General features: G+C 42.8%; 2 protein-coding genes across 3 annotated transcripts; both read left to right on the top strand.

The window, feature by feature from the left end:
- The first annotated feature begins 29 nt into the window (after positions 1 to 29).
- On the top strand, positions 30 to 18,709 carry c2cd2l (c2cd2 like). 2 transcript variants are annotated; one of them, XM_058088118.2, is made up of 15 exons: positions 30 to 301; positions 528 to 971; positions 8,613 to 8,708; positions 9,400 to 9,519; positions 9,881 to 9,991; positions 11,169 to 11,282; positions 11,364 to 11,463; positions 11,562 to 11,694; positions 11,836 to 11,900; positions 12,712 to 12,830; positions 13,980 to 14,136; positions 14,219 to 14,317; positions 14,732 to 14,826; positions 16,575 to 16,788; positions 17,227 to 18,709. In XM_058088118.2, the coding sequence occupies exons 2-15, from the start codon at positions 603 to 605 to the stop codon at positions 17,475 to 17,477; spliced, it is 2,043 nt and encodes a 680-aa protein (XP_057944101.2). In that variant the 5' UTR covers positions 30 to 301; positions 528 to 602; the 3' UTR covers positions 17,478 to 18,709. The 2 variants fall into 2 exon arrangements, with proteins under 2 accessions (XP_057944101.2, XP_057944100.2); XM_058088117.2 differs by having other exon boundaries at positions 14,693 to 14,826.
- Positions 18,710 to 19,178: 469 nt separating this feature from the next.
- On the top strand, positions 19,179 to 20,087 carry h2ax (H2A.X variant histone). The gene has a single exon (XM_058088127.2). It carries the CDS (start codon positions 19,291 to 19,293, stop codon positions 19,717 to 19,719), a length of 429 nt encoding a protein of 142 aa, XP_057944110.1. The 5' UTR covers positions 19,179 to 19,290; the 3' UTR covers positions 19,720 to 20,087.
- Positions 20,088 to 20,983: the final 896 nt, after the last annotated feature.

Below are 20,983 nucleotides of genomic sequence, written 5' to 3'. Positions count from 1 at the left end.
TTGGTCACCACCGCTACTCCCCCCGTTCTCTCATTGCAGAGAGGTTACTTAGTCAAGAGACAAGGATCCGTGGAGGTTTGATACCGAGGGGAGCATGTAGTATGAAAACGTTTAAGAGAAGAACCGCCTTTTAAAATTCGTTTAGAGTAGAGACGCGTCTACAGGAATCTCCCTGACTGTGCGATGGGACACACTCATGTGTTATTGGCGCCGCTGTTTATCGCCATGAAGGCGGCTTCATGTTACCGCGACCTGCTTTCGATTCCCTACAGGCTGCAGCCAAGACCGTCCAAGTTAAACGGTGGGTTCATTTGGATAGTTTATCTCATTTTTTTTATTCCTGCCCTTCCTCTCTTCTAATGCACCTTGCACACGCACGCTCACTCGTGCACTGTATTGAGTCATAACCCCAAACCAGCTAGTTAAGACCATATTATAACACCACTACTCCTGTTGTTGATCTGTTTAGTGTATTATAATAATGGAAAATGCTGCAAGGCTCACGGGATATTTGCTGCCACGCACAGGTTAAAGGGTTAAAGGAGGTCTGCCCTCATCTGACAGTTCAAACATTTCCATATGGACATGAGAGGCTTCCAAAGATGGTGATGGAGCTCCAGAAGTTGAGCTGGCTGTGTCTGCTGGGGCTTTTCCTGGCCTCCTTGCTTATCGTGCTGGCCTGGCTCTTCCAGTACTCGCTGGGTCTCCTGCGGCTGTGGAGAACCAGGAAAGCGGCCGAGCAGCATCAGCATCAACAGCATCTCTTCCTCAAGCATCAGCATCCACATCATGGCTGGGCTGGGAGAGTGTGGGGCTTCCTGCTGAAGCTGTGTATTGCCCGGGATGGAGGAGGTGCATCTGAAGTCGGGGTTAAAGGCTTGTTGACCTCCCTCTTGTCCTTCAAGTCCTTTAGCGAGCAGTGTCGCAGGAGCTGGGTCAAAGCTCTGAATGAGCAAGCCTGCAGGAATGGGGTGAGTGATCACGTTTTTTTGTGAGCAGGCTAGCATGCGGGAGCTGCATGAACATGATGTAAGGAAAGCAACACAGGCATTCATTTCACTGTTCCATGTGTACCGGGAGTGTGTGTGGGTGTGGAGTGTCTAATGGGTAAGAGGATGGGGGGCAAAGCATTGCATAACAGCTCTGAATCAATGCACCTAAGAGTGTCGAGGCAATAAAAGCCGGCATATCCACAGTATGAACGCCCACACCTTGTAAAAATAGTCTTCTACCCCTGCCTGGTATGAGGTCACATGAGAATGATGGGGCCGAGGAATGTTTGTTGAGCTTTCAATGAGCTTGCATGTAGAGTAAGTTGCTTTTAAATGAAAAATAAGTGTTATAAGTATGTAAATATAAGTCACATCTTCATGAGGCCCTTTTCTCCCTGCGTTAAATCACACCTTTGAAGCTCATTGAACGTTTGTAAAGGTCTTTTCTCCTTTTGAAACTGTTCTTTTTATCTGCGAATCAAAGTGAGACGTTCCACCACCCTCCCTGGCAAAGTGTGTGCATGAGAGGGTACGGGAGTCAAATGCTGGATTGTGAAGGTCCCCATTGTTTAAGTGTGACCTCAAAGAGGACATATTGAGAAAAACTGATGTTTTTATTGCTTGCATACACATATTTGGGTGAAATTGCACAACCGAGTCATTTTTATATTAGCTGCTCATTTCCGAAAATGTGTTTTTCAACAAGTTTCAGCGGGTTTTCGGCGGATTGTGAATGCACCATTGTTTTTTTTTCGCAACACAGAGTTGCAGTGTGGTTGGATGCACAGATTGTCACACATCATTACATCTCCTATAGCCACTGTACATCAGAGCAAAGTGGGTTCACTTTATTTACGATTGTTGAGTCTATATGGACTTTGGTGGGAGATCAGACAACCTTTGTCTACTTCTCCAAGGCTGAAGTCTGTAATGTCTTGACTTGACCTAAAGTCATGACTCGACTTGACTGTTGAGAAGGGGTTTTAGGTGTGCTGTAATTTCATTTTATCCTGGGGGAGCTTTCACCTAAATATGTCACTATATTGTCAATATGTTATTACACTTGAATATTATTATCGATAGTGTGTAGTGCACATTAGTTTGGCTTTATTTAAAAGCAAAAGCCTGGAGGTTCTAGAGTGGTTTTAAAGTGTTTGATGGCTGAACGTCTTCATACTAAAATGAGTTGGTAATGGGTTCTTACTGTGCCTACAAGTAATACAATCGTGCCTACTATTTATGGTTTTACTATCTCAAAAGGATAGGCTTAAGACATTGGAAAGCAACAATAATATCATCATATTACATTGTGCTAGTGTTCCACTACCTAATATGTACGCAGGTTTTAGGGGGAGCTGCTAGGCAACCTGAAAGGTAAGCCAGCAGGAGATCAGAAAGAGGTCTTATTCTGTCTGTGATAAATTAATTACAAGAGATAAGATCATTTTCCATGATTGATATCTCCAATAGCAGAGACAAGCTGTTCTCTACAGTGTGCCCATGTGATATTTACTCACATCTTTTTCTTGCATCTTTACCCGCTCATTACCAGAAAATGTACACTCGTAATGGTGTCCGCCTGCAGAGCAGCGTGTTATTCTAGACCCGTCTGATGAATATGTTAAACACTTGGCTGCAAATGATACTGGACCATGATACTGAGATCAGTACAAAACACAATCATGCATTCATTTGATACGCTTATGCTTCTGGTCTGGGTGGCGACAATGTTCTTCTCCTCTTAAACTTGGAAATACCTGCTGCGTGAGTTTGTAAAGACATGGCAGGTTCCAAGCAAGTCGCACTGCATTCTTTGTCTTTTGTATTTGCTGTTGTGCATGTTGACAGCAACAACCCAAACGTTGATCAATCAACAATTGGGGCTGTGCATCAGCAAAACAGGACCCCCCCCCCCCCCGGAGGCAGAACCATGAGGACACTGCAAGTGGGGATTAGCATGCCAATCCCTTCCAGCATTAACCTTAGCACTTCCTCAGCACTCAAGCCACAGAGGCAGAGGTCTTTTGTCAATGCTTAGACACATAGTCACACGGCAGCTCTACCATCAGGCTAACTCACACAATTTCCCAGTGCCTTGAGATTCCTTGGGAGCCCTAAATGCCTCATGAAAACTGATTATTGATATTTGTCTTATTACTGTTTTAATCTGAATGCTTAAGCTAATGTTTAATCTATCTATTTGACCACTCACACCTCCCTTTCATGAAATAGACTATTCTATGTTAGTGCGCATGTGCAGATTGATTCAGGACGACGGTCGCAAAACAAGCATGTTGGCGCGGTTTGGAGAAAAATAAAGCGAAGGTACCTCAGTGGCGAGAGGAAAACAAACGTTTTTCAGTCACCACAAACGTAGACAACAGCAGACGCAGAGAATGCAGTAGTTTTCGAGATGAAGCTTTCATCACACAGATGTAAGCATTCAAGCGGTAAACTATGTTAAATGTTGCCTTATGTAAAAATGCTGAGATGGTTCACTTGGTAGGTAATAAAAAATCCCCCAGGAGAATTTTAAGGACCATTTTACGCTCCATGTAGTCCATGTACATTATAGACTCCATGTACATTATAACTAGAAACACACCAGACCCAGATAATGTGCCTTGCCAACATTTACGCATAGCAGGGTAGCGGTAGCGTCATGTTTTCATGAGTGCTGCCGGTTCAATGAGGGAAACTGAGACATTCTGGAGCAGAAAATTACAACGTCTTTTAGAAAACTGGGCCATATGTCAGTTTTCCAACATTGCATTGAGGGAATATATTTTATGTTGAATTGACTTCACCGTCAGATCCTAATGCAACAATGGTATAGATTGTAAACCTGCTGAGCATGTTGTCGTAATAGTCACAAAGGAGAACTGCAATGTGATAAACTGTTTGCAGCTGGGGTCTTTGCCCATTTCTAAATGTCCAAACCAATTTAGATGATAATTACTGCTGAAGGGCTTTTAAGGAACACCCACCAGCCCCTCCTTCTGGGTGTGTAATCCAGGGATTCGTTGCAGCTGGTTAATTGTGACCACGCGAACAGGAAGACTTCCTCATGCCGCATCAGCCTGCAAAAACACATGCTCCGCATGGGGTTTCCTTGCGAAGCCACAAACAATGGAATCAATTAGTGTTGCTGCTATAACATTCTTAGATGTAGCGGCCGTGTTTGGTAAGCATTAAACGCAAGAACCCACAATGTTGATTTCACTTGAATAGGAGCCTATAAAATCAGCAGCATAGCGGACTACCCTCACAAATAGCGTCTATCTTCGTGGTATCCCGTGATGCAGCTTGTTTCGTGACTCACTTGAAGGGGAAATGTCTGCTGACGGATCGCCGCAGGAGCCGGCAGATAAAGTCTTGCTTGAGCTGAAGGATTTGATATGGAGCCATTCGGATGGTTCTAGCTGGATTAGTTAAAGGCTGCTTGGCCTTTTTTCCCCCAGACCATAATAGTGTCATCAAACCCTGTTTGCATGTGCAAGTACGACATTGATACCAGGTCACTAGGTACCACTAAATGTGCTACTGAATGGAAAGAAGGTTCTGGTACATCTGTGATTTGCAGTTATCAAGTGACAAGGGGAGAGCCGAAGGCCACAGTTCAAGCCTTCCTTCTCCGCCTCCGTGCTGCTGGTCGATGATTAATGCACCGTGATTATGCACGAGTAGTTTCATCTTAAATGGCAGGGAACATTAAGCACTTAGCACTCAATGACTGGAAAACGGAGGGAAAGGACCCTTTAATGCCCATTTATTACAACGGTGCAGGAGCATCACTAAGACCAGTCCAAAGTGTGCAAAAATGTTAGACGTCACAATTAAAGGCTGCTGCTCTGACCCAAATTTAAACTGATGAAAATGCTGATCATTTGTATGATAATTCATAAAATGAAGAGTAGGGAGACCACAGTGCTGGTTAGGTCCCGCTTCAACATGAAAAAACACTCCAAAATAAACAAAAAACATGCATGTTAGGTTAATTGGTGAGTCCAAATTGTGAGTGTAAATGATTGTTTGTCTATATGTGCCCTGTGATTGGCTGGCGACCAGTCGAGTACCCCGCCTCTCACCCCAGGTTAGCTGGGATAGGCTCCAGCATACCCCACGGTCCTTGTGAGGATAAGGGGCATAGAAAATAGATGTTTTTATTTGTCTTTCTGTTGATTGAGAACACATTCAGACATAATAAAGATACTCCATTGTTCATGAATGCACCTCACCTGGTTGTAACGGAGAATGAAAAAAACAATCATTCATTCATTTATTTTATACCACTTTTTCCTCACGAGGGTCGTGGGGGTGCTGGAGGCTATCCCAGCTGTCTTAGGGCAAGACGCGGGGTACACCCTGGACTGGTCGCCAGCCAATCACAGGGCACATATAGACAAACAACCATTCACGCTCACATTCATACCTATGGCCAACCTAGCATGGCCAAGGGTGGAATTGAAGCCTGGTCTCCTAGCTGTGAGGTCTGCACGCTAACCACTCAACTGTCGTGCTGCCTAGAAACAATCAAATAATGTTTAATAATAGTGTTAAACTATAGCATGCATTCTGCTATATTTGAGGGTCAAACAAAGCCACAGGTACAGAGTGTATTCCTGGTTGACCCACATGCTTTTCAGAAGTGTCCAGCCCACAGGACCCAAAGAGGAGGATTCTGACAAACCTGAAGTGACGCATGAGATGTCCCCAGGCTGCCCTGGAAATAACCTCCATGTACACATTGGCATAGACAGAGGTCACAAGGACAAAACAGGGGATGTGCTACAAGCCCTGCATGTGATGACAAACTGTGCCGCGAGGGTGCACAACACCATGTTGATGCACCAGCTGGCTACATGAACTCTTCAGCCATCTAGCCATGTTTCTACTAAACCATAACAGTTGAGTTCAGTTCAGCATTGTGGGCTTTGGAACAGGCATCCCTGATTTAGTGTGTTTGCACTGTGATGGTAATAGTTGTGTGCCATTCTACTAGCGTGACCCAACAATGACTGTAACAAGAAGAAGGGACATAGGATGGTAAACACAACAACAGGCTGTGCTTTTTTTTTGACATGTGGGCTTTTGCGATAAGCTTTGTTTGGCCTAAGGTGTGTTTTGACTTCTTCTTGCTGTTGTCGTTGCTTGGTAGTGTGAATGTAAAAGTAGTCTCTATAAAATGTATTTTTTATTTAACTATTTTGGGTGTCTGGGATTATTTTCATGGAAAAATATTTAATATTTTATTTTATTAAAATAATTTCATTCATTTTCTACCGCTTTTTCCTCATGAGGGTCGCGAGGGTGCTGGAGCCTATCCCAGTCTTCGGGCGAGAGGCGGGGTACACCCTGGACTGGTCGCCAGCCAATCACAGGGCACATATAGACAAACAACCATTCACACTCACATTCATACCTATGGACAATTTGGAGTCGCCAATTAACCTAGCATGTTTTTGGAATGTGGGAGGAAACCGGAGTACCCGGAGAAAACCCACGCATGCACGGGGAGAACATGCAAACTCCACACAGAGATGGCCGAGGGTGGAATTGAACCCTGGTCTCCTAGCTGTGAGGTCTAACCACTCGCCCGCAGTGCCGCCCAAAATAATCTCATATTATATTATTTATATTTTTTATTTTAGTTATTTTATACATTTCATTTTTTTTTTAAGCTTTTGGAAGTAATTAATGACAAAAATGCGGTACCATTGTCCCTCATACCCTCATGAAGAAATAGGAGTATAAAGGTCCTTGTGATGACCCATCTTTCTCACAGGCATTGACTAATCCTGGCACCCTTCCCTTCCCCCTTGGTCTTCATTTGCTAATATCTCATGGGCTCACTTTCTTTTGTCTTAGCTTGATTAGCAGTGACGTTCAGACTAATTTGCTCACAATGTCATAATGATCCTAATTAGCCTTGCTGCAGACAACAGCGGTCTCCGGTTGTGCGAAATACACACAATTTTTTTTTCTGCAATACACACGTGCAGGCGTGCACACAATCTGAACCCGTTTCTAGATGCTACGCAATATACGATACGTCATGTTGTATTTGCTGCGCTCATTGGAGGCCATGAATGGTTGGCTGACAGAGCAGTTTCAGAGGTTTCAGCCAAGCAAAGTAAACATCCCTGTTTGGAGTGTGTAGTCATGTGACTGCAGTATTGGTCCACACCTACGTAAGCATGCAGCATTGCACTTGGCTTCTTGCCCCTCTGGCTGCAATACACACACACATACACACTACAAACTTTGTTATGTCATCCTCCCACCTCTGCTGTTCATTTTGGAAGACATTGGACTTTCATCTAGAGGAGCATATGTTATAACAATAGGGGATTTGTTTTCTCACACGCCACGGAAACAGTCTGGCCGGCAAGCATGAATTGATAGTAGGCCACAAGTGTGAACTCAAGTTGTGGTGAATTGTGCTACAAAAGGAGTAATGTGATAAAAGTAAGATTCGTTAGATGTTATTAAAACGGCGTGCGTAGATGTAACCCAACGTCCCATAACTGTTGTGAGACTGACTCAACAGCGCCTCTGTTGGTTGCACCCGTTATAGACTCCATTAACCACATGATTTAAGCATTAACACATGATTCAGTCATGGATTTGCACCCTTAGATCTTGCAGTCATTACCTCCGTTGGCATGTATTCCTCTGCTTTATAACTTTCATTCATTCATTCATTTTCTACCACGTATCCTCACGAGGGTTGCGAGCGTGCTGGAGCCTATCCCAGCTGGCGGTGTACACCCTGGACTGGTCGCAAGCCAATCACAGGGCACATATAAACAAACAACCATTCACACTCACATTCATACCTATGGACAGTCACTAATTAAGCTAGCATGTTTTTGCGACGGGGGAGAACATGCAAACTCCACACAGAGAATCGGACTCGGGTCTCCTAGCTGTGTGGCCTGGGTGCTAACCACTCGAACACCGTGCAGCCCCACGAGCCATATCATCACATTATAATCTCAAGAAAGCCCTACTAGTGATATATGATGTACTCTATGTACATTTGGGAAACACACATTTATGGATGCTGTTGTGAGACTGAGCAAACTGAAGAACTTGTAGGTTCTCCCCCCTCCTTCCAGCCTCTGGTCAAACATATGCTGTCGTTTGCTTGCCAACGTCCTCGGGCACAGATCATCATTCTGACTGCACAAATGCAACACGCTGCTGGGCGTAAATCACTTGTGTCATGCCCATGTCACGTGCCGTAATTGCAATAACCTCTCATTTTCCTGGCAATACATTTCACTTCCAGATGGCGTATGTAAATGTACAACTTTGTTTTAATGCTGTCATATTGGCAGGAGAAAGCACTCCTTTAAGAGTCGGAGTTGCATATAGTAGTGCATGAGCAGAGCAGTTCTTAGACACCAAACATGCTTAAAATTCATAAATTGCCCCAGTTAGCTAACATCCTGGTCTAACAGGGGAACTTTCATTAGGCGATCATCAAGGACTCTTGCTAATTGCTCGCCAGCTGCATGCAAGTCTAACCCGCTGCAATCTTTTATGCCATCTCTCCTCTTCATGTCCTCTTATGTAATGTTTAGTGCGTTTGATCTCTCCCTCCGTCTCTTACAGAGCTCCATTCAAATCACTTTTGACAGCAGTCTGCACTTAACAGCTGCTCCTGCAATAGAGAGCGTCACCTGCACTGACCAATCAGCACAAAGAATGGTGGGTAATTTGTACACTAATACATTGGGTTGTAAGTCAATTAAAGCATGGTTTAATTACCTGTATATAGTTAAAGGGGACCTATTATGCTCATTTTTCATTTGCGGTGGAGCTCAGATGCCGGATGTGAGGGCGCGGCGTAGACACACAGCGTGTCCGAAATTAATGCACCTAGCTCCAGCAACAATTTGGCAGATATTCCGGGTTCAAATGCAGTTGACACATAAAGATATTTTTTTCCTGCTGGGAGAATACAGTAACTTCTGCCTGAGAAGCAGAGCTTGGGGGAGGGGTAGAGAGCTTAGCTGGCGTACAGCCACACCCATATAAGGAAGTCTGCTCCTCTGTGACATCACAAAGGGACAGTTTTACCACGCCTTCTGAAACCGAGCATTTTGAGCCATCCCAAACTTTTTTCAGGGCTCACTTATCAGAAACTTTGGCATCATTTAATACGAGAAATGTATACATTAATAGGTCAGAAAAGTGGAAAAAGCATAATAGGTCCCCTTTAAAAGCAGACCTCTGATTAGCAGATTGCAGTCGTTGTCTCTTGATCTATACCTTCTACATACCTGCAATTTCTATGGTTTGGTCCGTAGTACACCGAGAACAAGAAAGACCAGTAAAATAACAATGCCTGCATGGAAAATGTATATGTATGTCTGATGCCGCTCTCCTTGCATAACAGGTTTTACATTGTAAATGTCGGGTGGACACAGTGGCATTTCCTGTGACGGTTACACGGCAGTCCCCCGCTGCTGTTGCCATGGACACCTATCAAATTACGATTGCACCTACAGCGGCAAAGGTACGGAGTCATACCACCTGGATTTTCAGTTTACACCATCTGAGGCCCAGCCCCTTTGACAAACGAGCATTATTTGCATTGCGAGTGAAATAGCTGAATCATAGAAAGGGCATGTTACACTGCTACTGATGTTGACATAAAACATGGAGCCCTATTATATTACAGTATGTAATATATTACATGGGCACTCATTCATTTTCTATGCTGCCTGTCCTCACGAGGGGCATGGGGGTATGGTGGAGCCTTTCCCAGCTAACTTTGGGGTAAAAGCAGGCACTATATGGCCACTCATTGTCCGTATTATTAGGTACCCAACAACTAGAATAAAGGAAATTGACATCCCTTGTCTGACTCCCAACAGGTGGTCGTATGTCTGGAAGAGGTGGAAGACGAAGGGCTCCTGGTGTCATGGACTCTTTCCAAGCAACCACCATTTAAACTGACTGCGTCGCCATGCAAACTGCACAGACATGTAAGAGGATTCATTATCAGCTGTACTCAAATAGTGGGCCCTGTTCCATGTATGCTATCTGCACTTATACTGTATATAGACGAACGTGCAGAGGTTGCATGTACTGCGTGGGAAAAAAAACAATAAACAAACATCATGGTCAGATGCCAGATCTGATATTGGTTACTTGAACATCAGTCAAAATCGACAATCTTCGTATGAAGCATTAGAACTATAAGATTATAGTTAATAAAGGTACTAGAATAGATAAATGTATAAAGATTAGTACATTACACTATAGGACACGGGTATATGAACCACCTTTTGTGCACTTTAGCTAAATAAATGTGACTAGATTTGAGCAACATTTTCTCAACCAGTAAATTTGAAGATGACAGTGGACATTTGTAACTTTTTAGTCACAGCAACTGAAAAGAGATACCATATTTTGTCAGTAGTGTACTACAGTAAAGTCTCGTTATATCGATATCGGTTATATCGAAGTACTGCTTATTACGATACTATTTTCATTTCCCGGCAAATTTCTAGTCTTTTATGATATAATTAGCTCCGTTAGTACGATACCCGGTTATTATGATAATCCGGTTACTACGATGCCCTTTTCATCTCCCGCCAGCCAATTTGGTCTGCTTATATCGATACAAAAGCAGCTTAAATCAATCTTTGCTTAAGGATTTCAATACCAAAAAAGAACACGGCGAACGGCTGCTTCCAGTCAACTTTATTTTTCACACTTCCACCACCAGAGCACAGCACACACACCGATTCCCGCACTTCCTGGTTCACAGGTCATGCTCAACCCGCCCCACATAGCTGGCCAAACACATGCCTGCAACAGAAGAACCAACTGACATAGCATACACACCTACGTATTCCAACGAAGACACAAGCGTACAAATACATGTATTTAATTGTGTTGTATTCAGATATCTTTTTATCGCTTGCAATAATCACTGTTTTTCATATGTACATGCAGGCGTTTGTGGTTTCTCTCGTGTGTATAGATTCTATACACACGAGAGAAACCACGAACGCAGTTGGTTCTTCTGTTGCAGGCATGTGTTTGGCCAGCTATGTGGGGCGGGTTGAGCATGACCTGTGAACCAGGAAGACTTTAGGAAGACTTTACTGTACTTGTGGATTATCGACAGACTCTTCTGTTGCTGCTTCCTTTTAGGGCACAAATGAGGAGGCAGACCTGGACGTAATCAAGACGCTGATAGAGGATACTCTATTCAGCTCTCATCCAGGCATGGTTCTCAACCTCAGGGCCTGTGCAACTAGTACTCCTGTGCGTTTCGTGTCATATTTTCATGTGTATGTTTGTACATGTGTTTGTTTCAGTGTGGCACTCATTTTCTGCTCCCTGCAGGCCACTGTGGAGCATCTACCTGTAGGACTAAAGCCTGTACCCCAGAGTGTCTTGGTGCGCCGACTGCTGCTTCGGCAGATCAGAGCGACCTTAAGTAAAGGTCAGCCGCATTGCTTATGTGGCTTCGGATCATTTGTGTTCAGCTTTCTGCAGAATCCCTGGCGCCTCACTGAACTAAGCTGCTGTGTGTGTTTGCAGGTCAGTGGTGTAGCTCAGTGGAGCTGTGCTGCGTCTTCAGCCTGAACCAACCCTCCACAGAAAGGACAACCTCCTTCCTGCCTGTTCCACACAACCCTAAGACCCCACTGGAATGGAGAGAAGAAATGACCTTGTGAGAAGGCATATATGTTCTTTGAATGTGCCAAGAGTGTTCATACATGGCAATAAGAAAAAAATGTTTTATTATTTTTTTATTGCAAAGTGGGATTTCTTCCAGGGTAATTCTAACACAGCTGTGCCCTGTGTGTTGAAGGGAGCTGAGCCCAGAAACCAAAGAGCTGAGAGTGAGACTCCTGGAGCGGAATGGCAAAAGCGAGCGTAAGGCACAGCCTGCTTTGGGCTTCTGTCCAGAAACATATTCAGCAGCAGTGAAGCCTAAACTGCACTAATTGCCATCAAATACCATTTTGGACTATAGAACTACAGTTATTGTAATATACAGCTAGGTCCAAAAGTATTTGGACGATTAAAGCAGAATATATGACATAAGTGTATCTTTGATTTCACGCATGAGCTGAACCCAAACATTTAGACCTTACACACATTTACACAAGAGACCTGTATTTTTCTAATACAGTTCACCAATCTACTATAACTATGCCTGGAACGATAATACATCAATAAATGAATCACACAATAAATGAAAATAGTTTTTCTGGCATTAATATTTTCCCATGCAGGCAGGAAGGAGAGTTCACTCTGTGCATTGGTATCAGCAATTTGCCGCATAGAACACAGAACAATGGCGTGAGCCTTGTTGTCACCCCCTTTGTGGGTGGAGGCGGGGCCAATAGCATACACAATTATTACACTATTGTGTCTTAGGTTAGGCAGTTAATCATATTGGATTGTATGCCATCAATAAAAACACAACAAAACACAAACATACTCACTAAACATGTCATCCACTGCGTTTTTTTTAATGTGGTTCATTGTACAATTATGTTACTTTTTCCAAATAATTTTGAGTCCCTGAATATTTTCTCCATAAATGCAGTATCTTTTTCAAAGTAAAGCTATAAGCGTTAACTCAATGACATTACTATGGTTTTATGTCAACACTGGTGATATGGCACATAAAAGACTAAACCGTTACAATGCATGCTTGTGTTGTTCTTTTGTTTGTCAGAATTCCTTCCAGGACACGCCTCCTTGGCCTTGGACCTCCAATCCAAAGTTCCTACCTCTGTCACATTGACAATAAAGCCAAGCCCTGCCTTGGATCCTACCGCCACCATCATAGCAGAAGTGAGTGGTGTTAAGATATTCAATGCATGACGACTATCATAAAAGGCATTTTGCAAAACGTGCACCACATACAGCATCACTGTCAAGAAAAACTGCAATGCCACCGACCCAACACGTACTGTGTCAAGAGTCATTTTCAATCTATGCTACTGTACAAGCTGTACATTGACTACTGTCATTCATATCAGCATGTGTGGTATTGTCCCTTGAGAAGATGTACTGTAATAAAATGGCTGAAATGTTAGGGATGTACTGACTTTTGTGAGATACTGTAGTTGCAAAATGAGATGTCTGTAAAATGTAATGGTAATGGTTTTATTTCATTTGAACATGCATCAGATTACAATTGAGTGCATCCCATAATCAGTTCACAGTTCCACATGTACAAAAAGAGTAGGAAGAAGCAAAGCTTATTAAATCCTACTCCTCCATCTGGTACTTTTACAATCAGTAACTTACATTTGTTCACTTCCTGCTTTCCATAATACAGTTTAAGGTTGTTTTTTTTTAATAATGTACCTTGTACCGAAGTACAAGGTGATATGAGCATCCAATGCCATAATGGGTACCATAGTAAGTGTCAATATAGTGATATATATAGCACATCATGACTGGTTCAAGACTCTTCATCCTTGTATTTAGCAAACATCAACTGCTTGTATTGTTTCTTGAATTGGCTCATCGTTGTGCATTGTTTGATTTCCTTACTGAATCCATTCCATAGTTTGATTCCGCATACTGAAATGCTATGGCTTTTTAACATAGTCCTAGCATACAAGTGTTTCAAATGTACTTCTTCCCTGAGATCTTATTTCTCTTCTCTTGTAGAGAAGTATTGGATGACATTTTTAGCAAATTGGTTATTTTTAGCCTTATGCATTATTTTAGCTGTTTAAAGATGAACTATATCAGCAAGTTGAAGTATTTGTGATTTTAGAAATAAGGAGTTAGTATGTTCTCTGTAGGCGGCATTATGAATTATCCTTACTGACCTTTTTTGCAGTACATTTAGCGAGTGAAGATTGCTTTTATAGTTATTAGCCCATATTTCCACACAATAAGTAAGATATGGTAGAACCAGAGAGCAATAAAGAGTGTGGAGTGTGGAGACAGATATGTCACATGTGCTTTTTTTCCTCCACCTTTCAGTTACAATACGTGGAAACTGAGGAACTTCGCTCACCGCTGCGTTCCTCACTCACCCCCACCAAAAAGGTTGATGTGGACCGAACCATCATGCCGGACGGAACCATTGTCACCACTGTGACCACTGTCCAGTCCCGACTCAAACTGGAGCGTAGCCCAGGTGCGGTTTTTTTTTAGCATTAGAATCACTGCCAGGTGAACAATACACACAAATATGACTGTTAGAAACCCGTATGTCACAGGTGAGTCCCCGTTACGTTCCCCATCCAAAGTGGAGGTGACCGAGAAGAAGCCTACTGTTCTGTCTGATGGAAGAGGGACACCGAGTCCTGATCCGAGCAGTGAGTTGCTATCAAACCAAACATATACTTAAATCATGGACAAAAGTCTTGGGACACTCAATGACATCATTCTTCATTCTGTTCTTTCCCTTGAATCGTCATTTGGACAACGCTATGCTTCTTTGTGGAAGGTGTATAATGATTTTTAAAGTAATGCTTAGATGAGTAGGTGTGGAAATATTGGTGTGGAACTCCAACACACATTCCAAGATGTTCTAGGTAGTAAAAATCCTTCATGGCTACGTGTCCCTATACTTTTGTCTGTATGGTGTATTGAGAAACATCACTGTAGTATCAGCAATCAGGTACTTTGTACTGTAAAATGGGGCAGCATGCCGACTTATATTATACACTGTATATGTTTTTGTTGCTTAGAGGGCATCCACATGTCTAATGGCTTGGATCCTGTTGCAGAAACAGCCATTCGACAGCTGACTGAGTCCAACTCCAAAATGGCTCGAAAGACCCCAACGAAAAGAAGCACGCTGATCATCTCGGGTGTGTCAAAGGTCAGGGAATTAAGAGTTACTTGTATTTAATATATAGCTTTTCGTGTTCAGCTTAACCCTGGAACATCAGGTAACCCACATGCAGGAGTGGAGCTACCTTCAGTACTTTCTGAGGGGTATGCAGGCACATTATAGGCCCCCCTCCCCCATCACGGGTAGGTGAAGGAAGAAGCCTAATCAGTGACGTGCCTATGTTATTGATCAGAACATTTACATATGAACAAACAGCTATTATGGTAATGGTTTTATTTCATTTGAACATGCATCAGATGCACTCTGTATTAAATACAGAAAATGGCGACTCAAAAATAATGCTGCCCCCTTTCATTTTGGTACCCTTTGTGTGTCACAGATACGGTATATCCACCTTTCTACTAAATCAAAACTGACTTTTAAGGAATGAGACATGAAAGACATTCATTAATTTTCTACCGCTTACCCTCACAAGGGTCGCGGGGTGCTGGAACCTATCCCAGCTGTCTTCAGGCGAGAGGCAGGGTACACCTGGACTGGCCGCCAGCCAATCACAGGGCACATATAGACAAACAACCATTCACACTCACATTCATACCTATGGATAATTTGGAGTGGCCAATTAACCTAGCATGTTTTTGGAATGTGGGAGGAAACCGGAGTACCCGGAGAAAACCCACGCATGCACAGGGAGAACATGCAAACTCCACACAGAGATGGCTGACGTTGTAATTGAACTCGGGTCTCCTAGCTGTGAGGCCGGCACGCTAACCACTCGTGCAGCCCCACGTGAAAGACATGAGCCACGTAGAATGAGTGATGCCTAAATTTAGCCCGCAATCTCGACACACTGCGCACCCAAGCGTGCCCCCACCTCCTCCGTCCCACCAACCATTCTGCTCACAATAAAGCAGTCTTCTGACCTGATTTCCCACAGAAAGTCTGGTTTCCAGTTTAACAGGGAACCTGACATGTTTTAAAACAGTTCCAATATGATGAATGGAATTTATTGTCAAACTTGATTGTTTTCAATCAAGTTTGTTTCCCCAAAAGGCACAAATACAACACAAATACAGTGAATACAGTGAAGCACGATCAGAAGGCCTGTATGTCTATACGTATGGAAGGCTGGGCCAATAGTATACCTCAGTGCAAAGTTCATCACTCACAAACCACTGCATCATTAATTATTGATTAACTATAAAACATGTAAGACTTTGGAAAACCATCAGCAGTTTGCAATGCATCTACCAACAACATGTTTACATGTATACAGTATAAAATATTTGTCTGTAAATATTCTCATTCATTCAGGTCATTGTATTCTCGGGTTATCGAATTGATCGCAACTGGACTGTTCATGTTGTCTTAGAAGATGTTTCGCCTCTCATTCGAGCAGGCTTCATCAGTTCCTGCCGAAAACTAGGTAGGACAGGTTTAGCCTGACTAGAGATTGGGATTGGTGCAAGGTACAATAGATGCATCCCCAGACATGACCAGTTTCACTGTTTTGGTGCAAAATGACAGTCGTTAAGACCCAATGGAGTGCAACCTTTTCCAGCCAACGACAGTCGTTTGCATGGAATCACCTTGTTAGCATTTCCTTCGGAAATGAAACCAAAGTGGTTGCATTGTGTTTATGTGTTACAGGTCAAATGATTGAGTTTTTTTTTGGAGTATGGGGGAGAGGTGACATTGGTGTCATAGACTTCCCCCCCTCAAATCTGAGTTACAACATTTGCTGTTGTCAAATAAATTTGCATTTATTTACTCAGGTTCCACTCTCTAAAGACGATTGCACGTTGTCGAGTGGCTATGCTGCTGCAATGGACGCCGCCATGCAAAGCAACCATTTCGGGGCGGGGCGCCACCAGGAGCCAGATGAAACCACACCCTCGGATGTGTCGGAGCGTCCATCTGTGGACGATGTGGAATCGGACACTGGCTCCACTGGTGCCTTGGAAACACGCAGTCTCAAGGACCATAAAGGTGCCATAATGTTTTATGATGACTACAGTTATCCCTCGCTATACATCACGGTTCCAACATCATGTTAATTCTTAAATGGCCGCTGATTCATGGTGGAATTAGGTTCATTATTAGTAAAGGACTTATTATAATACAAGTGTAGAGATGACTATAGGGGTATTATGTCTAGTGTCTAGAGGGCTGTAATAATGGTAAAAGCCACATTTAGAAGGTCATAAACTGGTTTTCTATGCTCTTAACTACAAAAATATTTTCTTTATTAATATTGAATGTTACCTGAACTATGACTACTTTTGACAAGTGTAACAATCCATCCATCATTTCACATCAGTGGAACTCAGTATACTAACTTTTAGTCTTTAGTCTTTGCTGCCCCCAGGAGGTCAACACTAAAACAATCAATACAATAGTTGATGAATTATTTTCTCCATCTCACAGTGGGATTTCTGCAGAGTGGATCCAAGCTCCTGTTCCGCAGAAGACACCGTGAGAAGGAGCCATGCCTCAGCCAATCTCACGAAGACATCTCCAAAATGGGCAATAACTTTGCAGTGGCTGCAGACAGCAGTCGAAAGAAGTCTGGCAGCTTCTCACGACGCATTATCAAGCGTTTCTCCTTTCACTCGTCGGGGAAATGGAAAGGCAAATCTACTAGCACCAATGGAGGGGCAAGCTCAACCAATAACTGATTATCACGGATGATATCTTACTGCGTCAGCACATGCAGTCTCGGACACGGGTTGGACACCTCAGGTGGATCATTGTCACCTGTCTCCTTTGGATGGAGGACACATGACTGAAATAATGCTGTATCAAATCACTGATCTGAAATGAGATGAAGACTGTTGGAGACTGCTGGACGCAGGAACTGTTGCAATGAAATTCTGTGCTTATTTTTAATTGACAGACAATGGAGTTGTGTGAAATTATTGAATCATCCCACTACAATGGTATTGGTGCACTTTGGACTATATTGTTTTGTTTTTTTACATTCTACATTACATGTAGGATGCATGTAAGAAAGTAATTTACTATGGTGTGTTTCTCATAAAATAAGTGCTATTTATTTTAACCATACCAATGGTTTGTCTTAGTTGCATTACACTGTAAAATAGAGACATTGCTGTGATTTTCCATACAAAAAAAGTTAAAATTAACGACAAAATACATGTTAATCTAGTCAATTTCCTCTTGTGATGGCGTGTAGATTTCTTTTAGCTATTATTCAATGATGTAGTTTTTTAAAAACATGCAGGAAATTACTATATTGTACTTTTTCTTTTAAAAAAGCACATGTTCATAAGCATTTTAGTTTGCCCCTGAGCGATCTGTCACAAGTACAGTGAACAGGTTTCTTGTTACAACAATCCGTTGTTTGTTATTGGTAAAAAAAATAAAATTAAAAAAAGACTGAGCCTTTCCACGAAAAAGCACAATGTGCACTCAACTGAGTCTTGAGATGATGCTTGCATTGACATATCTGTAGTGAAATAAGGTAGTATCATTATCATTACCACTTTTCTAAGTGTTCAGGGACGCCCCTGTTGATGTTTGATAAAATATATGACTTGTTCTGAAGAGGTTGTACTCAGGGTTTGAAGGCCAGGTCATTTGAAAGCAAACAGACCTGGTATGTTGATACATTTTGGCCAATTGGCAAGGTGATTTCTGCTTTTCTTTTGAAAACATTGAAACTAAATAATAATTGAGAAACAGCTGCCATTATGTTATTGATGAATGTGGTTTAAGGTTTGAGGACATTCATAAAATGTGCTTTAAGGATCAATTCAAACTGGTAAATAAGTGGACAAAGCCAATTAAGTTGTTTGACAGGAACGTGAACCCGGAAGTGGTGGGCTCAGTGATTTTTGTTGTGATTTTGGTATGTTTAATTTATTGAAAATAAATTATTTTAAAACCACACTTGATTCAGATTTGTATTTTAAATTGAATCACAGTTCAAATGACGGCATGCACGATTTCCACATCACCCAACAGATGCAAGGAGCAAAACATAGTGATCAATTGTAAACATCATGATGCGTCGTCCGCGAACTGGGTTATTTTAAGGGAACCGAGAAAGTCAGTCTCTAAATGAGTCGAACTTCTCATCACTATTAGTATACCTTTTAAAAATCTAAACAAAACAATAGCGTATAATGTACTGTAGTTCCCCAAAGGGCGCCAAAAAATTGAAAAAAGGAGGGAATACACACAATAGGCCCCATAACAGTATTGAGGAAACAGATAACAGCCAATCACATTTCTTGTGTGTGTGATTGGTCGACCTCCAAAAACATTCTACCAATCACAGCTGACTTTCTTTCCTCCTTGCTTTCCAAAGCAAATCACACAAAGCCAACTCGTCATAAAAGCCAATCACATGAAAGGGCGGGGGCAAGCCAGGGGTTTTATATCCGGGTCGCGATGCTTTTCAAAGCCGAACGCTGCAACTCTTCGATTATTGTATAACGTGTCTACGTGATCAAGTGGATCTTTAAGATGTCTGGAAGAGGAAAGACCGGTGCCAAGGCCCGCGCAAAGGCGAAGACCCGTAGTTCCAGGGCCGGGCTGCAGTTTCCAGTTGGCCGAGTTCATCGTCTTCTCCGCAAAGGTAATTACGCTGAGCGTGTGGGCGCTGGCGCTCCAGTCTACCTGGCCGCCGTGCTGGAGTATCTCACTGCTGAGATCCTCGAGTTGGCTGGAAATGCTGCCCGGGACAACAAGAAGACTCGGATCATCCCTCGCCACCTCCAGCTGGCGGTACGTAACGACGAGGAGCTGAACAAACTGCTTGGCGGTGTCACCATCGCCCAGGGAGGCGTCCTGCCCAACATCCAGGCAGTCCTTCTACCCAAAAAGACCGGCCAGGCTGCTGCGACCACCGGGAAGGCGGGAAAGAAGGCCTCCTCGCAATCTCAGGAGTACTAGCCGCACGGCTAACAAACTTGCAACCCAACGGCCCTTTTAAGGGCCACCCACAATACACAGAAAGAGCAACTTTCCCTGTGTTTCCCCTTTTGTCTTTGTAAATAAAGCTTATTTCGCTAAGCTGAACGTCACGAGTGATTCTGACCGGCTATTGTCCTCTGCTAACGTAGCATTTGTTATTAGCATATGAACTCCACACTCTTTCCGGCTAACTATGTAGCAGGAAGTGTAGCATGTACTGGTCTTGTGGTACAGTCTATATATTTTGTTTTTAGCAACCCCTTAGACGTCATTGCATTTCAACGCCATTCATGCTAAAGGGGGCTTTAATCGAATAGAAACCGTAACGGCTTTTTAGTTAGCTTCCGTGTGTTATATGACTGATCAATTGCCACAACGGACACCCAAAGCAAGACTGGTAAAGAGGCAGTCAGTATTGCAATGTAATAGAGAGCCCTTGTGTATTTTTTTAAGACGTGTAATTGACGGGTTCCACCACTAGAGGTAAGTATAATGTAGTGTCCCGAAAGAGGCACACAATCTGAAACTTTTTAACTAACAGATGTTGCCATTGTGTGGCTGAGGAGTGAATAAGCGATGGGTTCACTTCATTGTGAAGCGCTATAAAAAGCTACCCATTAAAATATCTGGAATATACATGCACAATAATTTAATAGACGTGATCACTGGTGTGTGCATACTATTGCCCATTGATGGCATAACAGGTTATACATAATGTACACTAGACAAAAAAACAAATTGCAATGACATAGCCCATCGGATGGATGCAGCAAGTTAATTATACCCATTCCAGGGCCTTCATTTTAGTGGTCCTGCATGTCACCCAAGTAATGATACACTTCATTGGTCCTGTAAGGTAAAGTTGCTTCTTATTGCAGCAATTAAATATAATACAGGGGACAACTTCCACCAGATTCCAGGCTTAAACAAATTCCAGTTCTAAAAATAACTAAATGCGTCGTGCAGATGGCCTGTTGCTTGTAATGTCATTTTGCAATGGATGTGGCTAACATTCACTTTTCAGTAGCAGGGCATGACATGTTTTTGTCATCTCTTATTTTATTAGCAGCGAAAGCAGCCTGATGCACCATGTAAGCACTGGGACCAGGACAGCCTGAACCAATTACTTTGGCTTTGACGACGTGTCCGCCAACACTTACTGCCACGCTACAAATTCCAGCCCGTTAGGAATTTTTAAAATATCCCTTGGCTGTGATGGCTGTAATTTCCAGCTCTGCACTTT

The sequence above is a fragment of the Doryrhamphus excisus genome, linkage group LG21 (assembly GCF_037039965.1).
Source record: "Doryrhamphus excisus strain RoL-2023G ecotype Guam linkage group LG21, RoL_Dexc_Guam_v1.1, whole genome shotgun sequence".
NCBI lineage: Eukaryota > Metazoa > Chordata > Actinopteri > Syngnathiformes > Syngnathidae > Doryrhamphus > Doryrhamphus excisus.
This window is presented reverse-complemented; position numbering and strand designations above follow the sequence as displayed.

Excerpts from the sequence above, each read along its gene's own strand:
- c2cd2l (XM_058088117.2), top strand. The coding sequence starts at position 603 with ATGGTGATGGAGCTCCAGAAGTTGAGCTGGCTGTGTCTGCTGGGGCTT. Across the intron at positions 11,464-11,561 it reads CAGAGCGACCTTAAGTAAAG|GTCAGTGGTGTAGCTCAGTG; the intron begins GTCAGCCGCATT and ends GTGTGTTTGCAG. Across the intron at positions 11,695-11,835 it reads TGGAGAGAAGAAATGACCTT|GGAGCTGAGCCCAGAAACCA; the intron begins GTGAGAAGGCAT and ends TGTGTGTTGAAG.
- h2ax (XM_058088127.2), top strand. The coding sequence starts at position 19,291 with ATGTCTGGAAGAGGAAAGACCGGTGCCAAGGCCCGCGCAAAGGCGAAG.